Here is an 18,337-nt window from a genome sequence, read left to right as displayed (position 1 = left end):
ATGAGAGGGTGGTACAGGCAACATTTAAAAAGCATCTGGATGAGCACTTAAATTGGCAGGACACAGCAGTAGGGTGCTATAGACCAACAGCAGGTTAATAGGATAGTTTAATTTTTGATTTGTTGGTTTACATAGATGTGATGGGCCGAAGGGCCTGCTTCTATCCTACATGACTCTAGGACTGCGCTGACAGACCCAATGTTCAGTCTGGTCTTACCACCTCATTCTGTTTCTTCTCACTTTGTAATTCTCATGACATTTCATGTTGGTTCCACAATTTCCAGTTTTCTGGCCCTAGCTGCATCCTCTCTTCTGTGAATGTGCAACACTTCTACATGTCCATCCCACATCAGCATGGTCTGAAGGCTCTTCACCTCTTCCTTGAAGTCCAGTGTCTTCCTCTCAAACTGAAGGATGAATTGTTATTATGGTCATTGCCCCATAGGGCTCCTTCACCTTACGCTCCCTAATCAAGTTTGCCTCATTACACATCATCAAGTCGAGAATTGTCTGTTCCCTAGTGGGGTATATCACAAGCTGTTCCAAAAAGCCATTTTGTAGACATTCTGCAAATTCCTTTCCCTGGGATCTGCTACCAACCTGATTTTCCCAGCCAACCTGCATATTGAAGTCCCCCATGATTACTGTCATTGAGCTTTTCTTAAATGCATTTTCTATCTCCTGATTTATTTATTTCCTCACATTCTGACTACTGGTAGGAGGCCTATACATAACTTCCAGCAGGACCTTTTTTTTCCTTTGCGGTTCCACAACTCAACCCATAGATTCTGTGCCTTCCGACTCTATAACACTGCTTGTTTTTGATTCAATTTTATTTCTTACTAACAAGGTAACCCCACCCCCTCAGCCCATCTGCTGTCCTTTCAATAGGATGTGTTTCCTTGGATATTTAGTTTTCCAGCTCTGATCCCCTTGTAACCACATCTTTGTGATACCAAAAACATAATTCCTGCCAATTTCAAACTGTACCACAAGCTTATTTACCTGGTTTTGTATACTGCATGCAGCTAACTACACCACCTTCAGTCCTGCGTTGACTGCCTGCCTTCTTCTAGTTGTCCTCTTCTCTGCAATGAAGTTAGATTGCTGAGTTTTTCAATACTTTGTCCTTTTAGTTCTTCTGGAAACTTTAATAACCTCTGATCCCTCCCACCACTTGAACTTCTTCTTTAATTTTCCATGCAACTGAACCCACCTATTATTTAGTTTAAAGCCTTATCCACACCATCCCTAGTTATGCAATTCACCAGGATTCTGGTCCAAACATGATTGAGCTGAAGCCCCTCCCTTCATAATAGCTCCCTCCTACCCAGTATTGATGCTAATGTCCCATCAATTTGAACTTTTTCTGCACACTAGGCTTTGAACCGCATGTTTGCCTGTTCAATCATGTTGACCCTATGCCAGTTAGCTTGTGGTTCAGGTAAAATCCAGAGATTAGCACCTTCTTGGTTCAACTTTTTAATTTAGCTCCTAGCTGCTCATATTCCCTCAGCAGAACCCCTTTCCTTTTCCTGCCTCCTCTTTGGTACCTACGTGGATCATGACAACTGGATCTTTCCCTTCCCACTCCAAGTTCTTTTGCAGCTGAGATGAGATATCCTGAAACCAGGCACCAGGCAGGCAAGCACAGCTTTTGGGACTCTCAATCCTGGCCAGAGAGAAGAGTGTCTATTCCCCTCATAATACCATCCCTTATGACAGCTACATTTCTCTTTCTTCCCATTGCCATGATACTTTGGTCAGTTTGCTCATTCTCCCTACAGTGATACACAGAGCAGCTAGACAAGCTCAAGTGCTGAAGTTGCTTCAGCACAATGTCCTGGATATCTCTATTTGCTCTGTTTGTAGTCACGCCTTCCTGTCCCTGGGCACTGACCAAATTTGAGATAGTTCATCTAAGGGATACGACTCTCTCCTGAAACAGGTTATCCAGGTAACTCTCCCCCTCCTGGATATGTCACAGTGTTTGAAGCTCAGACTCCAGCTCATCAACCCTGAGCCAGCGTTCCTCAAGCAACCAGTACTTGCTACAGATGTGGTCACTACGCACCACAGTAGGGTCCATCAGCTCTGATATCTCATGGTTAGAAAACATCTCCAAGCCTTGCATCTCAATTTTTTACTTAGTTCATAATTTAATTTTTAAAAAATCCTTACTGGTCTTATAGTTGTGACCTGTAAATACTTTCCTATTTACCTGCAATATTAGTAACTAACAGCAATGAATTTAATTTTCCTGTGGTATGACTCATGTGCTGGGCCCCTGAACCTGGGCATCAATTTGTCCTCTTAAAAAATCTTGATAATCTATGAGTCAAAAAAAGCGAGTAAAAAGCATCTTTTCTCTTCTGCACCAAATTCCCTGAGCTATATAGTCTCGCTCCAGCTGAGTCCGACTTCAGCTGTGATCTTGCTTTCGACCTGGACCCAATATACCAACCACTACAGCGGACAGCTGAAACTGACAACCGGAAGCGGCAGGGACAGACCACTATAAACACCGGAGGAAACATCAAAGAAGCGCTTCGCAGGAGGCTCCCAAGCACTGATGATGTCGCCTAGCCAGGGGACGAAATGTTTGCAACAAAAACTTCCAGCTCAGCAAACAGAACCACAACAACTAGCACCCGAGCTACAAATCTTCGCACAAACTTTGAACACTTTGTATATATTTGTCGAGTTTTTTTCTGCAGCTCAAGTTTTTTGTCCTTTTCTGTGTTTGTTGCTATCTAATATCTATGGCTTATTGTACTGTGTCCGTCCATTAATGGTCTGTTGCATTAATGAGTAAAGAATTTTGGCGCAAACTTTCCCGGTTGTATTTACGAAGTCTGTTGTGGGCATCATTAATCATTTCTCTAAGCATTCTGCAGCCGTTTTGCTCTGTTATTCATTTGGCTAGTGAGGTATTAAGGGGAAGTTTGTACTTCACCGTCAACAACAGAACTTACAGACAAACCAACGGTATACCCATGGGATCACCGATATCAGGGTTCTTAGCAGAGGTAGTAATGCAGAGACTCGAACAAACAGCTGTGCCAACCATCCAACCCAAACTCTGGGTCCGCTACGTGGATGACACCTTTGTCATCATTAAACGAAATAAATTAGAGGAAACCTTTAAGACCATCAATCATACCCTTACTGGCATAAAATTCACTAAAGAGGAGGAAAACAACAACAAACTGCCATTCCTAGATGTCGCAGGAGAGCGAACAGCCAATGGGGAGCTTTAAACCAGTGTCTACAGGAAAACAACACATATGGACCAAATATTGAACTACAGAAGCAATCATCCCAACATCCACCAACGAGGATGCATTAGAACAGTGTTTCAACGAGCCACCACACACTGCAGCACAGAGGAACTACTCAGAGCAGAGGAAAATCACCTATACCGTGTATTCAAAAAGAATGGGTACCCAATGAACACAGTCCACCGATTTCTCAGCAACAAACCCAAACAAGCAGACAGAACACATCTAGAAACCCTAGCCACTCTCCCCTACATCAAAGACATATTGGAAATGACTGCCTGACTACTCGGACCTCGTGGCATCATGGTAGCCCACAAACCCACCAACACACTAAAACAATAGCTAATGAACTTGAAAGACCTTATACAGACAACAGGCAAAACTAATGTCATTTACAAAATACCTTGCAAGAACTCTTAACAAACATTACATTGCACAAACAGGCAGAAAACTAGCCACCAGGATACATGAACATCAACTAGCCACAAAAAGACATGACCCACTCTCACTCGTATCCTTACATACAGATGAGGAAGGACACAACTTTGACAGGGACAACACAACCATCGTAGGACAAGCCAAACAGAGACACTCACGAGAATTCCAAGAAGAATGGAATTCCAACTGGAACCTTATCAACAAACACATTGACTTGGATCCCATTTACGACCCGCTGAGAAAAAAAACAGGAGATGATGTCACCACAGGAAATGACATCACCAACCCATGGAAACCTAAACATATAAATAGAAAGCGAGCCATGCTACCAGTGCTTCATCTGGAGACTCACGGATGTTACCTAGTATGACAATGAAACATCTAAAAACGAACTTTCCAGCTCAGCGAGCAAACCTACGAAAGTCGGAGGAGTTGTAGACAGTGAGGAAGGATGTGGCAGGTTACAGCGGGATATAGATAAGCTGCAGAACTGGGCAGAAAGGTGGCAAATGGAGTTCAATGTAGCTAAGTGTGAGGTGATTCACTTTGGTAAGAGTAACAAAAAGATGGGGTACTGGGCTAATGGTGGGATACTTGGTAGTGTGGATGAGCAGAGGGATCTTGGTGTCCATGTACACAAATCTTTGAAAGTTGCCACCCAGGTAAATAGTGCGGTAATGAAGGCATATGGCGTACTGGCTTTTATTGGTAGAGGAATTGAGTTCCGGAGTACTGAGGTCATATTGCAGTTGTATAAGACTCTGGTGCAGCCACATCTGGAGTATTGTGTGCAGTTTTGGTCGCCATACTATAGGAAGGATGTGGAGGCACTGGAACGGGGGCAGAGGAGGTTTACCAGGATGTTGCCTGGTATGGTAGAAAGATCGCATGAGGAAAGGCTGAGGCACTTGGGGTTGTTTTCATTGGAGAAAAGAAAGTTTAGGGGTGACTTGATAGAGGTGTACAAGATGATTACGGGTTTAGATAGGGTCGACAGTGAGAATCTTCTTCCACGTATGGAGTCAGCTATTACAAGGGGGCAGAGCTTTAAATTAAGGGGGGGTAGGTATAGGACAGATGTTAGGGGTAGGTTCTTTACTCAGCGAGTTGTGAGTTCATGGAATGCCCTGCCAGTAGCAGTGGTGGACTCTCCCTCATTATGGGCATTTAAGTGGGCATTGGATAGGCATATGGAGGATAGTGGGCTAGTGTAGGTTAGGTGGGCTTGGATCGGCGCAACATCGAGGGCTGAAGGGCCTGTACTGCGCTGTATTGTTCTATGTTCTATGTACATCCAGATTCATGTATCTGTCTAGATACATCTTAAATGATACTATCATGCCCGCCTCCACCACCACTGCTGGCAATGTAAAGAACTTTCCATGCATATCTCCTGTCAACTTTTCCCCTCTCACTTTGAACTCATGACGCCAAGTAATTGTGTCCCCACTCTGTGAAAAAGATTCCTGCTATCCACTCTGTCTATACCTCTCATGATTTTGTAGACCTCAGTCAGGTTCCCCCCCCCCACTCCATCTTTCTAATGAAAATAATCCTAATCTACTCAACATCTCTTCATACCTAGTGCCCTCCATACCAGGCAACATTCTGGTGTATCTCCTCTGCACTCTCTCCAAAGCATCCAAATCCTTTTGATAATGTGGTGACCAGAACTGTATGTAGTATTCCAAACGTGGCCGAACCAAAGTTTTCTAAAAATGTAACATGACCTGCTAACTCTTGTACTGAATACCCCATTCGATGAAGGAAAGCATGCCGTATTCCTTCTTGACCATTCTATCAACCACCTTCAGGTTGCAATGGGCCTGAACTTGCAGATCTTTCTGTGCATCAATTTTCCCCAGGATCTTCAAAAATGCATCATCTCACATTTGCCTGAATTAAATTCCATCTGCCATTTCTCTGCCCAACTCTCCAATCCAATTATATTCTGCTGTGTTTTCTGACAGTCCCCTTCACTGTCTGCTACTCCATTATTCTTAGTGTCATCTGCAAACTTGCTAATCAGACCTTTCTCCAGATCATTTATGTATATCACAACAACAGTGGTCCCAACAGTGGACACCATTGGTCACAGGTCTCCATTTGAAGAAACTCCCTTCCACTCTTTGACTCCTGCTGCCCAGGCCAGTTCCTTATCCATCTAGCTAGTACACCCTGGACCCCATGTGACATTACTTTCTCCATCAGCGTACTATGGGAAACCTTATCAACGCCTTTCTAAAGTTCATGTTTAGACATCTACAACCCTTCCTTCATCAAGCTTTTGATTCTAACACTCAAATTCATATCCTCGCCCACAACTTCCAATGTTCCCATTCTTCTCAACTGCCTCTGAGCTCACTCCCTAGTCACAGCTCTGATGACTGATCCTTCTCCCAACTTCCATATCCAGGGGTTCCACCATTCATCTAATATTGTGCTCAAAGGGTTATTCTTAAAACATAATCTAATTTTTGCATTCTAAAAACATGATGAGCATTTTGTTGTTGCAATTCTCAAAATAGTCCCATTCAAAACGTTATTAAAAAGAAAGGTCCAATTATTGATTTATATACTGTTATTGAGCATGGCTGTAGTATTGACCTATTTTTCATGGACTCATGTAGAATCCAGGAATCCTTAAAAATGGCAGTGAGGACCTGGATACAACTGTCCCACCTCCTTTTTGTGACTAATTGCATTTTCACTATGGGAGCAAGATATGGAGAGAAGCTGAACCTTAGCATGGCCACTTCACTTCAGTGCTAACTTCAAATAGATCCTATTTTTACTTGAGCAAGGGACTTTCAGTGTGAAAGTTACAGTTTAAAGTAGATGTAAATGCTCTTGAAAGGCAAATAATGTTTGGAGAACAATTAATCTGAATTAAATAGTCTGCGCTCAGTGAATGCTTGTTAGGTTGGCTGATAGGCTCTAAGAGCTTACAACATGAGTGGGGTCATGAATTGGCATTAAGATGGTATAGGGATGTGGAGGTGGTGAGAGGTCATGGATTGGTACTAAGTTGACATTCGGTCTGCAAGGACACCATGAAGGTGGGTAGGAGCACTGGTCAATGTGTATGGTCAAAGAAAATAACTAGCAAAAAGTCCAAGAGAATCAAGGTGGGTAATTTCACTAGACTGTTTACCATTGTCAGCCCTGTGACCACTTCCATCTGCATCGGGGGTAACAGGTCAACTCCATCCTACACCTCTTACCTGAAATAGATGTCGTGCCCCAAATGGAGCAAACTTTTCAAAGGCAAGTGACAAGAACCAGAAGATTTTCACAACGCAGTGCATCTGCTTCAGTACCAAAATACCCTGGACATAGTGTTGACAGAATTTTCAAAACCAAACTATGCTTTAAGCATTCCAACCAGCAGAGCTGTTTATATAAAGATCCAGTAGGTGTCAGCAGATACTGTGCTAGAAAATAAATGTTATTAAAAAAAATCAAGAAACTACTGTGTTACAGTTGTCAAAATCAATCTCCTTAATGAAAGAAGCAGGGTGGTACTTGGTAATTGTACACTAGCATCATAATATGATATTTCATGACATTTTTGTCCCTTGACTCTTTTAAATAAATCATCAGTTTGCTATGTACTGCCCCTTGTAGCCAAACAAAAAGAATGATATAAAACATATGCCTTGGTTAGCATTATCTACTTCTTCTGTGTTATTGAATAAATATTTTCGTTATTAGGTATTATAGCTTAAGAACTGTCACACAATTAGTTTTCTTCCTTGGCAAATGTAGCTCATTTAAGTGCCAACATGTCTATTATGGACTTGAGGTATGCTCAAGCAAATCTTTTCTCTCCTAATGCACTTTCCAACATGCCAGAATTAAAATGTTTAGGTTCTCTAGAATGCTTCCATTATGTCCAGAAAGTCTAGTTTTTTTTTAAGTTCTCTCAAGGATTTCATATTCCAAATTTAACGTGCAGAATGTATTAAATGGAGTCAAAAGGTAATGTACTGTCACTTTCCTATTAAAGTGACCAGGCTGTAGTTCAACCTTCAGATGTAGTTTAGATGATTTGTCAATAATAAATATTTTCAGATGTCAACTTTTTAGTTCCATTTATTTTCTTGCTGCCAGAAGAAAAGTATGTTACTTACAAGGTCTATTAAAGTAACATTAATAATTATAACTATCAGCAGATATATTTTATGTATGCAATTATTGCTGAAGTATTATTTGATAAGTAAGGAAAATGCATTAATCAGGCTAATTCCCTTGGGATTAATTTGGGTTATGCAACAATCAGACTGATTTTTGCATTTTTTTTTTGCAGTGCGGTGGCTGCTGGGCATTCAGCATTGTGGAGAGTATTGAATCTTTATGTGCAATCAAAGAGGGACACCTGAAGTTGCTGAGTGCACAAGAGGTTATAGATTGCTCTTATAGGGATGCAGGTTGCAAAGGTGGCTCACCCATCAATGCCCTAATGTGGCTAAATGAGGTTGGTATGGCTTTTTGACAAATGACCAGTGTTTGCCGGTGAGTCCATAGGAGTATCTTTTATGGAATATTACATTGGCAAATAAGGAAAACAAGAAGTTTACTATGTCCACTCTACACTCAAGGTAGCAGCACAAGCAAGATTAAATATTTTATAGCTCTCCAAGCACACACCTCACTCGTCAACAGTGCATTCCAATGAAACTTTACTGTCCGGGAAAATTGTCGGGTTTGATTGGACATAGTAAAGATATTTACTATTTAAGATGATGAAAGAGTGAGAGAGAGGAAAACAAGAAAATTATAGACCTATTAGTGAAATTTATTGTGGTGAACTTATTGAATTTTAATTAAAGAGAGTAATTGAACTTTGGAGAACTTGAATTGATTCGGACAGGCAACATGGATTTATGGATGGAAGGTCATGTCCAATTAACCTAATTGCAATTTCTTCTGTGAGTAAGTAAACTATGCACTTGTTTATAATGGGCTTTTTCCATAAAGTATTCAATACGGTTGCTCAGTTTAACTGAGGTTAAAAGCTTTTGGTTTTCAGTGTGCTCAAAAATGTTTCTATGCTATTTTCTAGCCCAGCAACCTTCCAACCAATAGTTCAAAACGTTCCTTTAGGAACTTCTGCTGCTATTGGAGAAGGCTATTCATGCACAATAAAATCCATTTCACATAGAGGAACAGCACTACTGGTAATGTCATGGACAAAAGTGAGAAGGGGGTGAATTTTATATGATTAGTTTCCTCTAACACTGCAACAGTAAAATATCGTTTGATTTATTACTTTTTCTTTTTACTCCTGTTCCTTCCTGATTCTCAAATTCCAGTTTATGCATTACAATTTTTGAAATAAACTCATAACTAAATCATGTCATATTTAAAGAATGAGGATTATTAACATTCAAAATGTGAGGGAATTATTTTAGTACTCCATATACAAAAACAACCACTTAGTAAAGTAATGAACCCTAGGAAGAGGTGGAGTTAGGTTATAATTTAAATATTTTGGTGCATCCAGAGGTATTAAAACAAATCAGTTCACATGAGGTACAGCTTCCCCAAGGTCAATGTCCGACTGTAATGGGAACAATGATTATGAAAAGTAAATAAATGAGGATTTTTTTCAGATACAGAAGATTATACTCTACATAAATTAGGTAAATATAAACAAAGTATAATAAATATCCCTTGCAAAGATATATATATATTTATAGTCACTAATAATCATGTATATTGTCGATTTATTTGTTTTCTGTTTATATACAGAGCAAAGCAAAGCTGGTGAAAGAGTCAGAGTATCCTTTCAGTGCAAAAACTGGAATGTGCCATTATTTTTCAAAGTCTACATTTGGTGTTGCTATCAAAGATTATAAAGCATATAACTTCAGGTATTTGAGATTTCGTCAGTCTATTATGTCATCTGTGATGCAAAATTGAATTGACTTGGACATTTCCTACAGTGTGGAAAAAGGCCCTTCGGCCCAACAAGTCCACACCGACCCGCCGAAGAGTAACCCACCCAGACACATTCCCTCTGACTAATGCACCCAACAACCAATGCGCAATTTAGCATGGCCAATTCACCTGACCAGCACATCTTTGGACTCTGGGAGGAAACCGGAGCACCCGGAGATAAACCACGCAGACACAGGGAGAATGTGTAAATTCCACAAAGAGAAGCTGTGAGGCAGTAGTGCTAACCACTGAGCCACCGTGCCGCCCACTTAAAAGGTAGAGATGCTGAAGAATGTGGATTAGATTCCCTACAGTGTGGAAACAGGCCTTTCAGCCCAAGTCCACACCGACCCTCCAAAGAGCAACCCACCCAGACCCATTCCCCAACATTTACCCCTGACTAATGCGCCTAACGCTATGGGCAATTTAGTATGGCCAATTCACCTGACCTGCACATCTTTGGACTGTGGGAGGAAACCAGAGCACCCGGAGGAAACCCACGCCGACACAGGGAGAACGTGCAAACTCCACACAGTCAGTCGCCTGAGGTGGGAATTTTACCCGGGTCTCTGGCGCTGTGAGGCAGCAGTGCTAACCACTGAGCCACCATGCTGCCCCTTGAGCCACCATATCGTGAAACATAAAGAAGGCAGACTAATTAAATATATGCTTTGATTCTGCCTTCATAAAGGAGGACACAAATAAAGCCTCAAAACTGCTGAGGGACACAGGCTGTAGTGAGAGAGATCAGCTGGAAGGAAATCAGTATATTTGGGAAATGGGGTGTTGGAGAAATTAATGGAATTAAAGGTGGATAAATCCCCAGGGCTTGTTAATCTACTTGCCAGAGTATTACAGTGACCCTAGAAATAATGGGTGGTCATCTTTCAAGATTCTGTAGACTCTGGAATAGTTCCTATGGATTGTAGGGTTGCTAATGCAAACCCACTATTTAAAAAAGTTGATAGAAACAGGGAATTACAGACTGGATAACCTGACTTCACTAGTGGGGAAAACACTAAATGTCCATTCTAAAAGATTTCATAGCAGAACACTTGGAAAGCATGGGACAGGATAGGACAAATCAGCATGGATTTGTGAAAGGGAAGTCATGCTGGAATTTTTTTGAATGCAGCTAGCAGAGTTAATGAGGGAGAGCCAATGGATATCGTTTATTTGGACTTTCAGGAAACTTCAATAGGGTCCAATGTAAGAGATTAACATGTAAAGTTAAAGCACGTGGGATGGGGATAATTACTGACATGGATATAGAACTCGTTGGCAGACAGGAAAGAAAGAGTTGGAATAAATGAGCATTTTTCCAAATGGCAGGGTTCCATCAAACCAGCGGATAAGGGGGGGGGGCACAATGGTGGTTTGGCGCGTTGACCTGTACACTGCTGAAGCCGGGCGGCAACTCAAAGACACCTCCTCCTACTGCCCCCTTGATCATTACCTCAGCCAACCCCCCCTCCCCCACCCCACATTACTAAACCATCATCTCCCAGACCGTATACAACTTCATCGCCTCAGAGGATTTCCCAACCACAGCTTCTAAACTCCTAGTTCGGGAACCCTGCACTGCCCGGTTTGACCTCCTACCCAAGATCCTCAAGCCTGACTACCCTGGCCAACCCATCATCTCAGCCTGCTCCCGCCCCACCGAACTCATCTCTGCATACCTTGGTACTGTCCCATCCCCCCCAGTCCAGGATCTCCACAAATACATTTGGGACACCACCCACACCCTACACCTCCTCCAAGATCTTTCTTTCCCTCGTTCCAATGCCTCATCTTCACCATGGATGTTCAATCTCTCTACACCTCCATCCGCCATGATCAGGGCCTCCAAGCTCTCCGTTTCTTCCTCTCCCAATGTCCCCACCAGTACCCTTCCAGTGACACTCTCATGCATTTGACTGAACTGGTCCTCACCCTCAATAATTTCTCCCTTAAAGCCTCCACTTCCTCCAGGCGAAAGGGATAGCCATGGGTATGCCTGTCTCTTTGTTGGTTACATGCAACAGTCCATCTTCCGTAGTTACACCAGCACCATTCTCCACCTTTTCTTCCGCTACATTGATGACTGCATTGGTGCCACATCGTGCTCCCACGAGAAGGTTGAATAGTTCAACAACTTCACCAACACATTCCACCCTGATCTTAAGTTCACCTGGACCATCTCCCTCCCCTTCGTGAACCTCTTCATCTTCATTAACGGTGACCGACTCAACACGGAAATCTTCTACAAACCCACCGACTCCCACAGCTAACTGGACTACACCGCCACCCATCCTGACTCCTGTAGAACACTATTTCTTATTCTCAATTCCTCCACCTCCACTGCATCTGCTCCCAGGAGGACCAGTTCCACCACAGAACACACCAGATGGCCACCTCCTTCAAAGACCGCAATTTCCCCTCCCACGTGGTTGGTTATGCCCACCAACGCATCTCATCCACTTCCTGCACCTCCGCCCTCAAACCCCACCCCTTCAATTGCAACAAGAACAGAAACCCCCATTCCTTACTTTCCACCCCACCAACCACTGGATACATCGCATCATTCTCCGCCATTTCCACCACTACAAACGGACCCCACCACCAGAGATATATTTCCCTACCCACCTCTTTCCACTATCCATAAAGACCATTCCCTCCGCGACTCCCTCATCATGCTCTTTACCAACCCACTCTACCTTCCCAGCACCTTCCCCTGCCACCAGGGGAATTAAAAAACCTGCGCCCACGTCTCCCCCCTCACCTCTGTCCAAGGCCCCAAAGGAGCCTTCCACATCTATCAATGTTTCACCTGCACTTCCACACATGCCATTTACTGTATCTGTTGCTCCAGATGGGGTCTCCTCTACATTGGGGAGACAGGATGCCTACTCGCAGAGCTCTTCAGAGAACATCTCCGGAACACCCACACCAACCATGGCCAAACACTTCAACTCCCCCCTCCCACTCCTCCAAGGACATGCAGGTCTTAGGCCTCCCCCATTGTCACACCTTAACTACCCGATGCCTGGAGGAAAAACGCCTCATCTTCCACCTCAGGACTCTCCAACCCCTCGGCATCAATGTGAATTTCACCAGATCACAACCCCCAACTCGCAGTCTCATTCCTGATGAAATGTCGATTCTCCTGTTCATCAGATGCTGCCTGACCTGCTGTGCTTTCCCAGCACCACACTCTCGACTCTAATCTCCAGCATCTGCAGCCCTCACCTTCACCTAGTGACGAGTGGAGTACAGCTGAAATCAGTGCTGGATCCCAGTCAGTCAGTTGCCTGAGGCGGCAATTGAACCCGGGTCTCTGGCGCTGTGAGGCTGCAGTGCTAACCACTGTGCCACCGTGCCGCCCACTAGATGTTAGATTGAGGAAGAGGGAGGTTGAGGCGCATCGATACCTGGGTGTTTTTGTTCACCAATTACTTGAAGTAAGCATGCAGGTGAAGAAGGCAAATCGCATGTTGGAAGAGGATTTAATTCCAGGATCAGGGATGTGTTGCTGCAATGGTACAAGGCCTTGGTGAGACCATATCTGGAGTATTTTATGCAGTTTTGTTTTCATTATTTGAGGAAAAATGTCTGACTATGAAGGGGTACAATCAGAGTTTACCAAACTGATTTCTGGGATGGCAGAACTGACATATCAAGAGAGATTGGATCAGATAGGACTATATTCACTGGAGTTAGGAAGACTGAGGAGGAGATCTTGTGGAAATCAATAAAATTCTAACAGGAATAGACAGGATAAACTCAGGAAGGCTGTCCCTGATGACTGGGGATTCCGGAACCAGGTGTCACAATCTAAGGATAAAGGGTGGGGTGGTATGGTGGTTCAGTGGTTAACTCTGCTGCCTCACAGCGCCAGGGACCCGGGTTCAATTCCAGCCTCGGCAACTTTCTGTGTGGAGTTTGCACATTCTCCCAGTGACTGCGTGGGTTTCCTCCGGGTGCTCCGGTTTCCTCCCACAATCCAAAGATATGCAGGTTATGTGAATTGGCCATGCTAAAATTGCCCATAGTGTTCAGGGATGTGTAGGTTATTGCATTAGTCAGGGGTAAATGTAGAGTAAGAGGGGAATGGGTCTGGGTGGGTTACTCTTCGGAGGGTCAGTGTGGACTTGTTGCGTCGTAGGGCCTGTTTCCACACTGCAGGGATTGCATGCATCTACGGTAGGCCATTTAGGATTGAGATGAGGAAAAATTTCTTCACTCTGTGTGGTGAATCTCTGGAAGTCTCTGCTACAGAAAGCAGCTGAGGCCAAAACATTGAATGAAACATTTCAAGGTGTTATGGCTTTTAGAGGAAAAGGGACATCAACATAAGTAGATAATGCTGGTATGGGAGGACCCTTATGGCATAGTGGTAATGTCTCTAAATGTTAGGTTTCATGATAAGGATTCAGGTCTTAATGTCTCCGGAGTGTGTCATAATGTGTCAAACAGGTTAATTTAAAAAATCTATAAGTATGATGTTTGGGTGACGTGGATAGGGTGCCCGAGTGACAGGTAGGGTGCCAGCTGGGATTGGTGCAGAATGCCAGCTGGATGGGATACCAGGTGGCAAGGGGGATAGGTAAATGCTTAGGATAGGTTGGGTGAGCCAGAGAAATCGGGTCCCACGGGGAATAGAGAGTGGGTGTCAGATCTGGGGGTGTTTTGATCTGGCAGAGTGGGGTTGGGTGGTTTCTGTAATTGCAAGTCTTTCCTCCTGACCTTGATTCCATTTTCTTTAATATCCTTTCCTAATAAAACATGATCAGTCTTAGTTTTGAAGTTTTTAAGTGACTTAACCTCGGCAGATTTTTGGGTTTTTTTTTGTTCAGGATACCTGAGGAATTAATTTCTACCTATCCTGCCAAGTTGTTTAATCATCTTAAATGATACTTCAGTTATGTTAATCCTCCATGTTCTACATTTAAGAAAATGCAAGCCTTGTCTACAGAACCTGTCTTTATGATTTAACCATTTTAATGCCTCATAAATGCTATTTGTGATCTCGCTTTTTTTTCAGGGTATTGTATATTTAAACATCGAGCCCCTGTAGTGATTCTCTCCCAAATCAGTTACCCCAAGCTAATTATTTTAAATAGTATTTGGCCATTGCACTAGTACAGCGATCACTCCAGAGTTCCTTGCAGTTCATTGTTGACACGGTGCAGTTCTTCACTTTTATCGATTGTTTGTAGGTTGGAATTATTTTTAAGATAGTTACAGCGAATTGAAGAGTTACGTAAATGGCACAAAAACAGAAAATGATGGAGAAATTCAGTAGATTTGGTAGCATTGGTAGAGAGAAAAACAAAGTTAAAGTTTTATGTCCAGTGACCCTTTGTCAGAACAGATACATACAGGGCATTATGTCCATCTTTTGACTATTTACCGTATTTTGAACATTTATTCATTGATACGATGTCACTATCTTTTGTTTCCCCATCCCTAATTGCCCTTGATCTGAGTAGCGTGCGATGCCATTGTTATTCAAGGACAGTATTACGGTGGCAGAAAGAACATTTGATGAGGACTTGTCTACTGAGGTAGTATGGGCTGAAGTCATCCTGTCAGGAGTTTTCTATGGGCCTCTGAAAAGTTCCGGAGACATAGAGGAAAAGATTGCAAAGGTGATTCTGGATAGGAGTGAGAGTAACAGGGTAGTTGTTATGGGGGGCTTTAACTTTCCAAATATTGACTGGAAATGCAATAGTTGGAGTACTTTAGATGGGTCAATTTTTGTCCAGTATGTGTAGGAGGGTTTTCTGACAGTTTGTAGACAGGCCAACAAGGGGCGAGGCCACATTGGATTTGGTACTGGGTAATGAACCTGGCCAGGTGTTAGATTTGGAGGTAGATGAGCACTTTGGTGATAGTGACCACAACTCAGTTACATTTACTTTAGTGATGGAAATGAATAGATATATATCACAGGACAGGAGTTACAGCTGGGGGAAGAGGCAATTACGATGCGATTAGACAAGATTTAGGATGCATAGAATGGAGAAGGAAACTGCAGGGAATGGGCACAATTGAAATGTGGAGGTTATTCAAGGAGCAGCTACTGCATGTCCTTGATGCCTAGGGGACTGTGGTCATGGTGAGCCATGATAACATTAGGGAGGAAGTTCCCATGTATCTGATGTTCTTGTCCTTCTAAACGGCAGAGGTCATAAGTTTGGAATGTGCTACCTAAGGAACTTTGTTAGTTTGTTCCAGTCATTTTGTAAACATTTTGTACTGATGCTACAGAGTGGATTGTTGAAGTAGTAGATGCTTATCCTGTCTCGCATCAATTTTTGTTGGAGCTGCAGCCATTCAGGCAAGTGGGGATTATTCCATCTCACTCCTGATTTCTGACATGTAGATGGTGGACAGGTTTTGGGAAATCAGGAGGTGAGTAACTGGCTGCAAAATTCTTTGTCTCCAACCTTTCTTTGTAGCCACTGTGTTTATATGGCTAGTCCGCTTCAGTTTCTGGTCAATGGTAACCCCCGACAGTGTTGAATAGTGTGTGAATAGGTGGTAACACCTTTGAATGTTAAGGGATGATGGTTAGATTTTCTCTTGTTGGAGATGGTCATTGTCTGGCACTTGTGTAACATGAATGTCACTTGCCACTTCTCAGCACAAGCCTGGATGTAATGCACTTCTTGCTTTGTTTAGGAAAGAAATGCTTCAAAAATGTAATGTTGATATTAATCACACAAAATTTAACACAATAACAACGTAACAGAATACTTTTTTCTATGGAACAAGAAGTACATTCAAATTCCAATAAAATGATCAATATAAAATATATGATAGCATTGCAGTTCTTAAAATATTGGATTTTCCGCTAAATTTGAAAATTGCCTTTCTCGTTATTAGGGTTGTTGACTTCTGCACTAACCTAGGTATATTAATTATTGTGCAATAAGTACTATGCAGTTACTTATAGCTAAGTTAAAAAAAATCATATCTATAACAACCATCAGCTCACTTTTGCAGAGCAGGTTAATATCTTTAAAAATGGAATCATCATGTTCAATTTTTACAAGATGCTCATCAAATTTAGTGGGTCATTTTTTATTTTGCTGAGATAAAATAATACGCTACTTTGATGTTTTCTATGATTAATTTTGTTTCACTACATTTTTGATGTGTTCCAATATTTTAAAAAAACTAATCTGTATTTATAAATGTTGCTGTATGTAGATATAATGAAGATATTATGATGGAGAAACTGTTAGAATGGGGTCCCTTGGTGGTAGTCGTGGATGCAGTAAGTTGGCAGGACTATCTTGGTGGCATTATTCAGCATCACTGCTCTCAAGGAAAGTCAAACCATGCAGTAGTCATCACTGGTTATGACACGACAGGTATGTGAAATTTAATTTCATAACTGAGACTTTGAAAGTTCAGTTTATTGAACACTTACAGAACCATTTTGGTTAAAATGTGTGTTGTTCCCATTTTGAGGTTGTCATTCTGATTTCATTATAAGATATTCTTCAAGGGTCTGGAATGCACTGCCTGGGAGTTAGTCGAGTCAGGATACCTCACAACCTTTATAAAATACTTGGACAATCACTTAAAATCTTGTAATATTCAAGGAAGTGGGCCTAGTGCAGGTAATAGTATGTTTTGGCAGTACAAACTCAATGTTCTGTAATGTGTAATGTATCTTTTACTAGCTTGTGGCCTCTATGGAGAGTTGTGGGATACAAACCGAATAAATTTTAACAATGAAACTGCACTAGTTGTGGAGTAGATCATAGACACACAGAATATTTCCAGTCACATCCAGAACACAGGATTTACTTACAATGAAAATCAGGAATCTGCCTTTCTGATTCTAAATGAAGTAACATAGGCTATAGCAGGTTATATCACCTTGTTCAGAACAGTTGCCCAAGAATATAGGCTGTACTTGAAGGGTTGTAAAATTCAAAACTAATCTCCAGACACAGTCTGGGCAATTCAGCCTGAAGGGATATGTGGTTTTGGTGACTTACCTGTGAGACAAGAAGGCAGCAAACCTTTCTGAAAACAGTGTGGAACAGAATGATATAAATTGGGACTAGTAGTTAAGGCCTTCTGAATTGGGAAGGCACTGTCAAATACAGCATGTCCAGTTTGGAAAATACCAGTGATATCACAAGAAACTCTGAAAAAAGCTGATTGGTTGGTGAAGAGCTGTTTGCAAAGAGCTGGATGTATTGGAGCCAGTTGGTGAGTGATGTTATTTTCTACCTTATGATCTCCAATTTTAAAAATTCTGAAAATAAGCTTAAGCATAGTTTAAAAAATGCCCATTCTGTGCCATGAGGGAGGTTGTGGATACTTCATATGTGATTGTCCAGGCTATATGTCGAGCCTCAAAAATTTGAGCTTTGAGTTTTGGAACCAAAGCAGAGTTTGGAGTAACTGTGGTTTATCCACAAATATGAGTCCAGTGGACAGACCTTGTTTCACAAGGTGGCCATGCCATAGATGCCATACAAACCGACCGACTCCCACAGCTACCTAGATTACACTTCCTCCCACCCTGCCCCCTGTAAAAACGCCATCCCATATTCCCAATTCCTTCGCCTCCGCCGCATCTGCTCCCAGGAGGACCAGTTCCAATACCGAACAACCCAGATGGCCTCCTTCTTCAAAGACCGCAATTTCCCCCCAGACGTGGTTGA

At 42.3% G+C, this 18,337-nt stretch overlaps 1 protein-coding gene across 2 annotated transcripts in view; it reads left to right on the top strand.

Annotated features, from left to right (window-relative positions):
• Positions 1-18,337, top strand: part of ctso (cathepsin O) — a 72,063-nt gene that overhangs the window by 32,411 nt on the left and 21,315 nt on the right. Inside the window, exons 4-6 of one of the 2 annotated variants that reach the window (XM_043708809.1) lie at positions 8,029-8,196; positions 9,474-9,595; positions 16,863-17,026. In XM_043708809.1, the coding sequence (XP_043564744.1) occupies positions 8,029-8,196; positions 9,474-9,595; positions 16,863-17,026 (454 nt within the window). The remainder of the gene's footprint in view (positions 1-8,028; positions 8,197-9,473; positions 9,596-16,862; positions 17,027-18,337) is intronic. The other variant, XM_043708810.1, reaches the window with a different exon arrangement.

This window comes from Chiloscyllium plagiosum, chromosome 19 (assembly GCF_004010195.1).
Source record: "Chiloscyllium plagiosum isolate BGI_BamShark_2017 chromosome 19, ASM401019v2, whole genome shotgun sequence".
Taxonomy (NCBI): Eukaryota; Metazoa; Chordata; class Chondrichthyes; order Orectolobiformes; family Hemiscylliidae; genus Chiloscyllium; species Chiloscyllium plagiosum.
Note: the sequence above shows the minus strand (reverse complement) of the source record. Positions and strands in the feature narration are given on the sequence as shown.